Here is a 12,448-nt window from a genome sequence, read left to right on the forward strand (position 1 = left end):
TTGAGGAAATTGTTGCAGACTGTGGAGAGAGAGAGAGAGGGATGGGTGGAAGAATGGTATAAGAAATCTATTAGTAATATATGAACTGTAAATATCATTGATCGTGATGATGATAAGTAAAATGTCGTCACATTTATAGAAGTTCTTAAGAAATAACATAAGCTCAACATTTATAAGGGAGTAGATATTTTCGTATGTACAATTACAATAGGAGGTTTCCGAACATATAATAATTGTACGAACAGTACTGAATTGGGTGAAGGATTAGAGATAAAATACTCAAGGTATCTGTGTTCGAGATTTGGCGATGGTTTGGAAATGCGTGATATAGGGTGAATGAAAAAAACTGGAATCCTCAAATTTGATATTGAGGTTTCTGTTGTTATCTGGAATTAAGATATAAAAATATGTACTAAATTGTACGAAAAGTACTAAATAGTACCATAATTTGAAATCTGAAATTTGGTATAAGGTTAACCGCACATGTGTAGCCTGGACATATGGAGGTGGTTTCGGAAATGTGTACTATAATTGTAAGAAAATTACTGAATGGTACAATTTTTCAAAATGGGTGAAGGGATAGAAATGAAATTCTTAAATTTAATATTTACATTAGTTATGGTGTGCGTTTGAGATTTGGCGGTCGTTTAGAAACTCGTCCTTAAATTGTACGAAACTAAATTTGATGCGTTCTATATTTGAACGAAAATTACTAAATGGTACTAAGTTTGACGAAAGGGAAGGCGTTTTCTAGTTAAACTATATAGCCCCTATACAGTCTTTGTATAGACCCCAAATTTCGTATTTGCACTTAGTAATGGGTACTACAGTCTGTGACCGAAAATTGTTTATGCAGGTCCAGATTTTTGCATAGCCTCCCTATATCGGTATCACTCCATATTCGCTAGTTTGATGATTTTAGCGACACTATTCATCGGAATTTTTTCAAGTTTCGTATTTAAATACTATAATGGGTTTTACCTATACACATCCAACTTTTCGCATGGACCCCAATAAAACGGTTACTCGTTATATTCTGCATTCTGAAGATTTTAAGAGAATTGTAAACGGATTTGATTTTCTTTTTTTTGAAAATTCGTTCCAAATTCGTTCCATTTGGAGGAAGTATTCAAAGTTCGGTCCAGCCGATCATACTGCTTTCTTACTTATTTCAATTATAAATTAAATGAAACCCCCATTTGTCTCTGCTAATAGTCCATTCCCCATGGACAGTATCATCAACGTAACGGGTGTTGCTATGTCGCTAAAGTTATTAAAACAAAATTCCCAGAAATAAAACCTTATTATCCAATAAAATGTGTTTTATTTTAGTGGTGCCCAAAATAAAATAAACATGTCATTGTAATATGACGCACATGTTTCAATAGTTAAATAATTTTTACACAATTCGTAAATTTCAAACAAAACTCAAAAAAAAATCCAAATAGTTTACAACAATTGGCCAAATATTTTGTTGCCTATTCTGTATATATATTTAAGTGAACACAGAACAGATTCGTAAATATTTGAAAGTGTTGGGAAATTGTGCAACATTTGGGCAAAATTGCTTCCGGCTAATGGCGGTGGTGGTGGTTGACGAGCGGCGAATGGTGTGCACGATGAGGAGCATGCTGCTGCTGCTGATGGCATTGGTGTCGTGAGTGGTATGGCCGCAACAATTTTCTATTGCCTCGTTGCTGATGATAGCAACTTATATTTATTTATATTCACACAGGCTTTCCATTCTTGCACCCACACACACAGACACCTTTTACGGGCATATCCAATTCCAGCCACTCTTTCTACTCTTCCCTTTTGCGTAAAATTTGCAACTATAGATGGGTTGTAAAGTTTTTCGTAAGGATGTGGGTTTCGTTTCGCTTTATTTTTTTTTTTTTAGTTTTTAGAGGCCATGCCACCGAAAATGAACGACGGAAGGAAATAGAGAGCGTTCTCACGCAATATGCGACATTTGTATAGTGGAACGAACGATGCCACCAACAATGCTTCACAATTACTTTAGTAAAATTTAAATATTTTTTTGCGCACAACTGTTTGCCTCACATTTATTTGTCAAGACATTGTTGAACGGCGCGTATGGCGGCCGTGTCAGACAGACAATGACTGTGGCAGATTTCTTTACAAACTTTAAAACAATTGTTATTTTGGGCGGAGGTGGTGAAGGCAGGACCAGAAATCCTTTCTAAGCCATTCACTTTAATTTAATTCAATTTATGTTTCAATTGAATATTCCTCGTGGCTTCTTTGCTGATTTCTTGGATTCGTTTTCTTGTTACATTTTCGTGGAACCCATTCAACAAATGTCCCACAATTAATTTCAGTCTGCATTTATTCGAAGTTTTTTTTTCCATCGACGGCTTCTGCTTCTTTACTTTTGGTCATTAACATTTGGCGTTGATGTTTTTTCCCTCCGATTTCTTGAGCAAATGTGACTCTTTGTTCATTTCGGTCATTTCCCTAACAATGGTATCGGATTGTACAAATTTCCGTAACACTTTTGTCGACATGCTTTATGTCCGAGCGATTCCTTCCTCTCGTTTCTTTTGTGGTCTAATTTTAATTGTTAAACTTTTTTAATCGGAAAACTTTGATTTGAAATGGGTTGATTCGTTGATTTTGTTAAACTAATTTTTTACGTTTGTAATTCACTTTTATTGTTCCCCCGAAAGTTTCCGCAAAGATGATGACCGAAAAAAAGGACAACACACCCGAAAAGTGTCAAACGGAATTTACACTTTTTTACGGTCTCATTTGAATTGCGTTGCTTTGGGTGCTGTAAAAGTGTGAGTAATAAAAAATTATTTCAATACTTCGATTTATGAAATTACAAAATTTCTGAATAACTCTCATAAAGAGGATGAGGGATATTTTAAAATGGTGTCTGTTAGCGGGAGAATCAAATTCTAGAACTTGTTTGTTCGTTTGTCAGTTTAATTCTAATTTTATTGAACAAAATGTATTACTTAAGTGCTAGTACACAACAGAAATCTTAGGGGGGTTTAATCTTATGCATCTACTTAAGGCTACAAACACTTGACATTTCTAATTCTATGCATAGGCCTAATGCAACACACAATTGCTGTGATCTATATTTACTCCCCAGCTGAGCGCATGTTTATGGGAGAATATTCTTTATTATCAATGCGTCTCCAGCAGCATGAAGTGTTATCATCCCTTATGCTCTTATCTTTCATGCACACACATTTACAAGTACTCTAGAATGTTGGGTTAAAATTACATAAACATTTTATAGCCTAAATCACTTAACGATCTAATTTATTGCAGCAGTCTTTCATGTTCATAGTTTTATGAACATTTTCCCGGGCGGCAAATAATTTATTTAGACATCCTGGCCTCGGGGAAATTGAATTTCGGTTATGCGTTTTAATTTTTTCTGTCTTCTTATAAATAAAATAATTAGAATTATTATTACTATAATTATTAAAATAAAAGCTACGTGTGATGAGATGTGATGGAACTTCAAGCCTCGCAATTCCACATTTTCTTTCTTTAACTTGTCCACGAATTTCTTTAGCTCGTCAATTTCTTGATGATGATTGATAAGTATATTTCCAAGGGGTTTGATTGATTCTTTTTCGTCCGGACTTACATCCTTCAAAAGAAACGAATGGAATTCTGTGTTTATCTCGTTATGAACTCTATGCACAGCTACCAACGTTACTTTACCGATCCTCGCTGTACAGTCTGCATCCAGCGTGAGAATTCCTTGCTTTGGAAGTTCCATAATCGTCTGTTGTTTGTGAGAGCATTGCAAATGAGCTGTTGTACTTGAAAAGGTTTTAAAAAGCCAATTGCCATTTCGTTTCAATGGCATCCAATAAGGCATTCGTTCCACTTCGTCATAGGCGCAGTTTAGTTTTATGTGCGGTCTCAGAGGAGATAATTCACAATTATTTGTAGTTGCATCTCTCCATGGAAAATTCTCTTCGCACATTATCTCCTTACCCAACGTCTCTTTGCACTCATTCAGCATAGGCTGTGTTAAGAAATGAAAAGAATCCAGCTCAAAATTATATACAATGTACGGGGAATTCACCCGGGCTATCAATATCGTATTTCCTTCTTCAAATGGTATCGGAATTACTTTGTAAAACTGGGATGACTGCCGATTGAACAGCGGTATTTTTATATTAATTACCAGTTGGGACCCCACAAACGATCCGTGGCACGTCATCAAATGTAAGATCTCTTTTAATTCCATTCCTGTACGCTTTCCTGGCAGTACATATTTTTCAGGCAGAGCATCTCGTATTTTTACTATCTCTGTTTGTAATTGTTTGGGTGTTATCAGGACGGGATGAAACTTACCGCTGTTTACATCAATTAATGCATCAACAACTTCTTTTTGGACTTCGTCACATTCTTCCAAAAGCTCATGAATTTGTTTTGCTATTATAAAGAATCGTATGGATTCTCTATACACGAAGTAATTCTCATTCATTGTAGCACTTATGTTCTCAATTTTGCCTTTGATATCCGAAAAGTGCGAATTCACTTCCTCTGTGGTTTTCCTTAAAAGATTTACTGTAGCGTCGACTACCGATGTCTGTTGTTTTGCTAACTTCTTCAAATCCTTTTGGTTGGCTAATAGATTTTTCATATTGCTCTCCATAGCTACTCGATCGTCATCGTCCATTATCCCAAATGCCCAGTGTTGAAACGAACCTACAAATTTCAACGGAGCTCCTCTTTTTTGACGATTGTCTTCTCTGAGGAATAATCGATTGTTGGTCTTTATCTTATTAATCTTGAGTTCCATATTGTTAATCGTGGACCAACACTGCTCCTCAAAAGTTTGAAGTCGTGGGCATAAGCTTTTTGATGTTTTCAGCAATTCGGAAGCCAGGTCTAATGTTTCTAAATATGGTTTCAGCTCAAAGTACACAACCATATTCCATGATGAGGAAACCATGTGAATTTGAGACATGGGATCCAAATATACCGCAGCCGAACTATTCAGTTCATGTACAGATGATGCCTTGGTAGATATTAGTAAAAATAAGTTCAGCATCATTGCCCACGTTATTGGTTGTTTCCTTATTTTTCGCTCACATCTTGTCATATTAGTATGTGTAATTTCCGCCTGTTTTTCCTGTCTGGGCAATTCTTCAGATTCCTCGTCCATATGCTCCAATGGACATAATTTGTTAATTGGCCTCTTTATCACGCCGTCTTGTGTTTTAACTGTCACAATCCTTACAACTCCGTCCTTCCCTGGATGGACTTCTACCACCTTGGCCAGTGGCCATCGCGCCGCGTGCGTTTCTTCGTTTTTCAATATCACCACATTGCCTATTTCCACATTATTATTTTGTTTCTTCCATTTCATTCGGTTTTGTAATGTGGTTAGATACTCCTCTTTCCATCTGCTCCAAAAATGACTTTTAATTCGTTGTAGCAGTTTCCATCTATTAAGACATCCTAAGTTACCTTCATCGATAGTCGCCGGTGATTCTAACATCGGACGGCCAATTAAGAAATGTCCCGGTGTTAAAGTGTCAATATATTCTGTACCGCTTCCAAGTTCATGTAGCGGCCTCGAATTTAATACTGCTTCAATCTGAGATAGCACCGTACTCAACTCCTCGTAAGTCAATTTCGTATCACCAATTATTCTTTTTAGGTGATATTTCATGGACTTCACTGCTGCTTCCCAAATTCCTCCAACGTGAGGAGCTGCCGGCGGAATGAAATGCCAACTTATTTTTTCATTTTCCAAAATGGGAGCTAACTTCGTGTTGTTTTTAACGGCATCCAAAAAGTCTCTGTCAAGCTGCCTTGCTGCCCCTACGAAGTTCGTTCCGTTGTCTGAATATAAGTCGGTTGATTTTCCTCTTCTCGCGAAAAATCGCCTTAGCGCCGCCAGAAATGCTTCCGTTGTAAGTTCGCTGACAGCTTCCAAATGAACCGCCTTAGTTACCATGCATACGAACACCGCTACGTAACCCTTCATAGCCTTCACTCCTCTTGTTTTGGAGCACCGTATTTGTAGCGGACCCGCATAATCAATGCCACAGTGTTGAAAGGGTTGATTTATACTGACACGGTAAGCTGGTAAATTTCCCATCAATTGATTTCGCACTTCACCTCTAAAGCGCGTACATCTTGGACAACACCTAATGCAAAGTTTTATCCTATTTTTAGCTCCAATAATCCAATATTTTCGTCTTAGTATATTTTCCATAAGTCGATTTCCTCCATGCATCGTTTGAATATGACAATTTCGAATGATATTTCCCGCTAATCTTGACTTTTGAATAATTATTGGATGCTTTTGGTTATAGTTCAGCTCTGACAAAGCAAGTCTTCCACCAACCCGCATTATGCCATTTCGATCCAACTGTGGATGTAGTGAAGCTATTTTACTTTGATGATCCACCGTTCCCAATGTCTTCAATTTCCTTAGTTCCACTGGCCATTCTCTTTCTTGATGTAGTTTTATTATCTCCATCTCTGCTTCTTCCAACTCTTTTGCCGTCAAATGCTCATTTACTGCTCGCTTCTTTTTTAGCCCTTTTATAAAACGCAGTAGATAAGCCATTACACGTATCTGTTTCTTAAATGACGAATACTTCATCATACTTTCATATAAGTGGTTTTCAGTCGAAAACTTTACTGTTGTTGCTACTGTTTGATTTATGTTGCTTTTTGGCCAATCTTGTTCATCTTTTTTCAGCCATTCGGGGCCTTCCCACCACAATGTATTGTTTGTCAAAGTCTCCGGTGGGACACCCCTTGAACCCATATCTGCTGGATTCTCCTTTGACTTGACGTAGCCCCATTTCGCTTCGGGTATTCTCTCCAAAATATCCATCACCCTTGTTTTTATGAACTTATCCTTGTTTTTGGAGTTGTGAATCCATGCCAAGGAAATCATGGAATCACTCCAAGCAAAAGTTGGTGTTGCTGACTTCAATACTCCTTTGATCTTCTGTAGTAGTTTAGCCAATAGTTGTGTTGCACAAAGTTCCAGCTTTGGAAGCGTCTTCCTATTTTTTACTGGATTTACCTTACTTTTTGCAGCCACTATGGTCACCTGCGAATTTACCTTAAGGTATACGACTGCTGCATAAGCCTTCTCGGAAGCATCTGCAAACCCATGTAACTGTGCAGTTTTGTCTTCCAATATTCCAAACCATCTTGGAATCCTTAAATTTTCTAAAGCAGGCAGACTGTATGTAAACTGCCGCCAATCTCCACTCAATTTCTCCTCCAATGGCACATCCCATTCTATTTGTTGTATCCATAACTGCTGTATAAATAGTTTTGCTGTTACCGTGACTGGCGTCAGCCAACCTAATGGATCGAATATTTGTGCCAGTCTTGACAATGCTATTCGTTTTGTCAACTTGTCTTCTTTTTTAATTTGCATACTAAATGTAAAGCAATCGATCTGTGGATTCCATTGTAATCCCAATGTTTTCAAGCATTCATCTTCTTCTATTCTCAGCACTTCATTTTCTTCATTCAATTTCACCGCACTCAATACTTCAGGAGAGTTTGATATCCATTTTCTTAAATGAAACCCATAATCCTCCAGTTGCAGCGTTATCTTCTTCTGCACCTCCCTGCATTCTTGTTTTGTATTCGCTCCTGTTAAAAGGTCGTCCATGTAGAAATCTTCTTTGATCCTCTGAGCGATTTCTTGATTCTGGCACCTATTTCCAATTTCTATGAGCGATCTTACAGCCAGAAATGGTGCTGATGCAGTGCCATATGTTACCGTAGTAAGTTTATATTGTTGGATAGGCTCCGACGGATTACTCCTCCACAACACATGTTGGTATTCCTGGTCTTCTTTTTCAACTTTAATCTGACGAAACATTTTCTCCACATCAGCTGAGATGACAAACTTCCACGATCTCCACTTTGTTACAATGTCAAATATATCTTTTTGAAGCCTTGGTCCCACGTGAAGTATGTCATTCAGCGACTTCCCATTTGAAGTTGTCGATGAAGCATCAAATACCACTCTAACTTTTGTGGTTAGACTTGTTTCACGTACCACTGCTTGGTGCGGCATATAATACAAAGCCTTCTTACTTGGATCCACCTTTACCATTTGGCCCATGGATATGAGCTCGTTCATTGTTTTCTCGTACTCTGACTTTAATTCCGCATTATTTTCTAATCTTTTTTCCAAGTTTATAAACCTCGCCATGGCTCTTTTATATGAATCTCCCAAATCTTTTTCTTCAATTAACGGCAAACGCACGACAAATCTTCCTGAATTGTCTCGGCGTGTTGTGTCTTCATATAACTTAAGGCAGTATTCGTCTTCTTCGGTCGTTTTTTCATCTTCTATTTCCTCTATTTCCCAGAACCTCTCAATTGTTGTTGTTGCTGCCGATTTCTTTATGTTCAATCCAGGATTTACTACTACTGTTCCAGATAAAATCCAACCCAACTTCGTATTTTGTCCCACAATTTGCTCATCGTGGCGAACTCCTTCTTCCAATATTTGTGAGTAAAGATCGGCTCCAATGACTAAATCGATTCTTTCCGGGCTGTTGAAATTTGGATCTGCCAAATTTACATTTCTCCATTTATCCACGTCATATTGAAACCTTCTGTCGGGATGTGCTGATGCAAGTGCTGGAAGGACTAGTGCTTCTGCCTTAATCATTATGTTGCTCAAAAATCTGGGTCGTAGTTCCAGTGCAACTTTAGATTTCGCCACGCCAACTAGGGTCTCTCCTAGACCTTGTAACCTCACTTCTGTCTTCTTCCTTGGTAGCTGCAACAGTTGAGCCGCGTCCTCTGATATGGATGTAATTTGTGATCCTTGGTCTATCAGCGCTTTGACTGTTACAAATTCTCCATGCAGTGATTTTATACGAACTTGGGCTGTTGCTAGCAGAACATTTGTTGTTGTATTGGTGGTCATTGCTTTCGTATGTCCTCTTCGCTCTAAATGCATCACTGTGATGTGATTCATTCCACACTTCTGGCATTTAATTTCATTGTAACATTTTTTATCCTTGTTGTGGCTTAAGCATCTGAGGCAGACCTGTGCTGATCTTGCCCAATTGTATCTTTCATTCGAAGATAACGCCGAAAATTTTCTGCACCATGCGATATCATGTCCGCTCATTTTACAGAACTTACATTGTTTTAATTCCGCTACCACTGCTGATTTTTCTTGGAGTTTGTACAGTCCTATGTTATTGTGTTTTCTGCCTACTGAAGCTTCCAAGGCTTGAAACTGCTGCTCCAGGAAGTCCATCACATCCTCAAGTTTTTGGATGTCCTTGGATTTCTTTACATTCTGCTCATAAAGAATAAGCCCATCCTTATCCAGTTTCCGTATAATTATTCGGGCTAAAATGGGATCCGCTTGCTCTAGGGGAATATCCATTGCTTTCAACGCCTGAATACTTTCATTTACATTGTCCAGCAAATTTCTTATGCTTATTGCTGACAGGCTGTTGATGTTTTGATGGTCCAGTATTCTATCTACCAATTTAGTGAATAAAATTCTCCTGTTGCCATATCTTTTTTCCAGTAATTCCCATGCTGCTTCATAATTTGCCTCGGTCACTTGAAGATGTTGCACCAAGCGAAATGCCTCTCCTTTTAGATTTGTCTTGAGGTAGTACAGTTTTTGAACTTTTGATAATTTGGAGTTTTCATCAATCATCTTTTTAAATAAATCGTGAAATGAACTCCACTCTTCCACATGACCACTAAAGGATGGTATTTGAACTCTTTTTAGTTCTACTTCCAGTGACTCCTCTTTAAGACCATCTATCCTTCTTATCATATCCTGCATTTTGCTCTCAAACTTTTCTTCAATTTCTTCAAATTCGAGATCTACCTCTTCCATTCCATGCACCGTTGAGAGCTCGAGATGCAATTTCCTAATTTCATCCATATGCTTCTCCCACGATGACTTCATGTACTCCAAAGCATATTTTGATAGTCCAGCTAAATCGCTTTCAACGGCATCGGCGAGTTTGTTTACTTTTTTCCTGAATTGGTAGATGATTGCGCTTACTTTTATATTCGCCTGATTGCCCATTGGTGATGATTCTATATGGGTTTGTCTTTCTTCCTCATTTTCTCTTTTATTCTTCTCGAACATCAACATAAATTGTTGCATTTGTTGTTGCATCTGTTGTTGCATTTCCTCTTGGAAGGCCTTTAACTGTTGATCGAGCATTAGCCCATGCACTTCGGGCTCTGCTTCTTTTATTACCCTTTGCGGTTCTCGCTCGACCTCTTCTTCCAAACTCGCTAGGAGTTCCTTTGCTTTTCCATAGTTCAAGTTGATGAGATCCCAAACATTTTCTTTGAAATAGGGATCAGTGTTTTCGCCATGCACTCTCAGCATTTCGTGGTTCGTAGTGGCTTCCTTCATTTTGCTTTCCAGGGATCGTAGTGTGTCACCCATGGCTGCTTTCCGAACCATGCCTGCTTGCAGTTTTTCCTTAATCCCAATTACTTCTTTAAGGAGTAGGCTTTGGAGCTTATACAAGTTATGTCTCGACGCCATTTTTCCTTGTTTTGTGAAGCAAGTAAAATTTGTAGTTTTAGCTTCTTTTCTTTTAATGCCCCTGTGGCTTTTTTCAAAATTATTCTGTTTTATTTTTTTTTGCTTTTGTTGCCCCTATGGCTTTTTTTTGATTTTTTCTTTGCCCCTATGGCTTTTTTTGTTTTTTCTTTGCCCCTATGGCTTTTTTTTTTTTTGTTTTTTATTTGCCCCTATGGCTTTTTTTTGTTTTGCCCCTATGGCTTTTTTGTTTTTTATTTGCCCCTATGGCTTTTTTTGTTTTGCCCCTATGGCTTTTTTTTCTGTTTTGTTTTTTTTTTTACAAAAATATAATTCTCTTTTTTTTTTGAAATATATTTTTGTGGCCGCTGGTTTTTTTTTTTGTCGAAGGACCAATGTTAGCGGGAGAATCAAATTCTAGAACTTGTTTGTTCGTTTGTCAGTTTAATTCTAATTTTATTGAACAAAATGTATTACTTAAGTGCTAGTACACAACAGAAATCTTAGGGGGGTTTAATCTTATGCATCTACTTAAGGCTACAAACACTTGACATTTCTAATTCTATGCATAGGCCTAATGCAACACACAATTGCTGTGATCTATATTTACTCCCCAGCTGAGCGCATGTTTATGGGAGAATATTCTTTATTATCAATGCGTCTCCAGCAGCATGAAGTGTTATCATCCCTTATGCTCTTATCTTTCATGCACACACATTTACAAGTACTCTAGAATGTTGGGTTAAAATTACATAAACATTTTATAGCCTAAATCACTTAACGATCTAATTTATTGCAGCAGTCTTTCATGTTCATAGTTTTATGAACAGTGTCAATGTATATCACAAATACAACACAGCATAAAAAGTTTATTTGGCTTATAGTTCCTTTGATGAGGTGTATTTACAATATTCAGACACAATAAATTGGACAAGTCTTCAGTTTTCGAATTTTGAACATTTTAAGAAACAAGTTTACCTTATTGGATAGAGTTTCCGTTTTTAGAAGAAGAGGATTTTTTTTAAAGATCACATTGGTATAAATTACTTAACTCCGTCTCTTTATAAATATATTTTTAGTGTCTTTAAGATGAAACTACCGATGTTGAAATACATATATTTTTTTTTTTAAATAAAAAATATTTTGTATACCTTTCGCCATAATATTAAATTTGCAATTCCGTTTGTACCTCTTCAAAATACTCATGTCAGAAAACACACATGAGTATTTTGCCAGTAGGCATGTTAAGCACCTCCCAATATTCAATATAGTAACAAATAAAAAAGTTGCTAAGTTCCGCCGGAACTGTTTATACCCTCCACCATATGAAAAATAAATTATGCAAAAATAAGTCTGTTAATGGCGAAATTCCTGTATTCCTGGGTATGCGTCACTTTTGTTAGAAATCTACAATCCAAATTTCAAACAATTCTGCAAAAATGTTGGCTACAATAAAAAACCGCTTATTAGGAGGGTAAGTGCTATAGAAAACGTTGGCTTTTATAGAAATTGTTCTACACCAGAACGGAACCCAAATCGGGAATTTTTATTTATTTTAATTCCGTTAGAAACGAAGGCTAAATCATCGAAATTGGTTACTCTAAATACCGAATTTTAAACTTTTCCTTTTGGAACGTCGTCAAAATATCGAAAATCGGAGATACCTTTATATGAGGGATATATAAAAAAGTGGACTTATATAGAAAATGTTCGGCCACAGGAGATAGAAGAACTCTAAATACTGAATTTTAAACCTTTCCGTTAGAGAGTGGAGCTAAAATCGTAAAAATACTGAATATGGGAAGATACAACTATATGGAGGTTATAAGAAAACGTAGACCGATATCACTAATCTTCGAATTTGACCTGACTGCAGACAAAAGACAAAATCATCAAAATACGGACTATCGGGAG

At 37.1% G+C, this 12,448-nt stretch overlaps 2 protein-coding genes across 3 annotated transcripts in view; both read right to left on the minus strand.

Moving 5' to 3' along the window:
• The window catches only part of LOC101897114 (lachesin), a 117,302-nt gene that overhangs the window by 72,761 nt on the left and 32,093 nt on the right, over positions 1-12,448 (minus strand). The window lies entirely within an intron of this gene.
• On the minus strand, positions 2,932-10,758 carry LOC131802261 (uncharacterized). Of its 2 annotated transcripts, none has more exons than XM_059122182.1 (2): positions 3,704-10,757; positions 2,932-3,634 (listed from the first exon to the last, which is right to left on the minus strand). In XM_059122182.1, exons 1-2 carry the CDS (start codon positions 10,535-10,537, stop codon positions 3,362-3,364), a joined length of 7,107 nt encoding a protein of 2,368 aa, XP_058978165.1. In that variant the 5' UTR covers positions 10,538-10,757; the 3' UTR covers positions 2,932-3,361. The 2 variants fall into 2 exon arrangements, with proteins under 2 accessions (XP_058978165.1, XP_058978166.1); XM_059122183.1 differs by having other exon boundaries at positions 3,470-3,634; positions 3,709-10,758.

This window comes from Musca domestica, unplaced genomic scaffold (assembly GCF_030504385.1).
Source record: "Musca domestica strain aabys unplaced genomic scaffold, Musca_domestica.polishedcontigs.V.1.1 2, whole genome shotgun sequence".
Lineage (NCBI taxonomy): Eukaryota > Metazoa > Arthropoda > Insecta > Diptera > Muscidae > Musca > Musca domestica.

Bases quoted from the DNA above. Each gene is read 5' to 3' on its own strand.
- LOC131802261 (XM_059122182.1), bottom strand. From the start codon at position 10,537: ATGGCGTCGAGACATAACTTGTATAAGCTCCAAAGCCTACTCCTTAAA. The intron at 3,635-3,703 runs GTAACGTTGGTA...TTTCTTTTGAAG, and splicing joins GTACAGCGAGGATCGGTAAA to GATGTAAGTCCGGACGAAAA.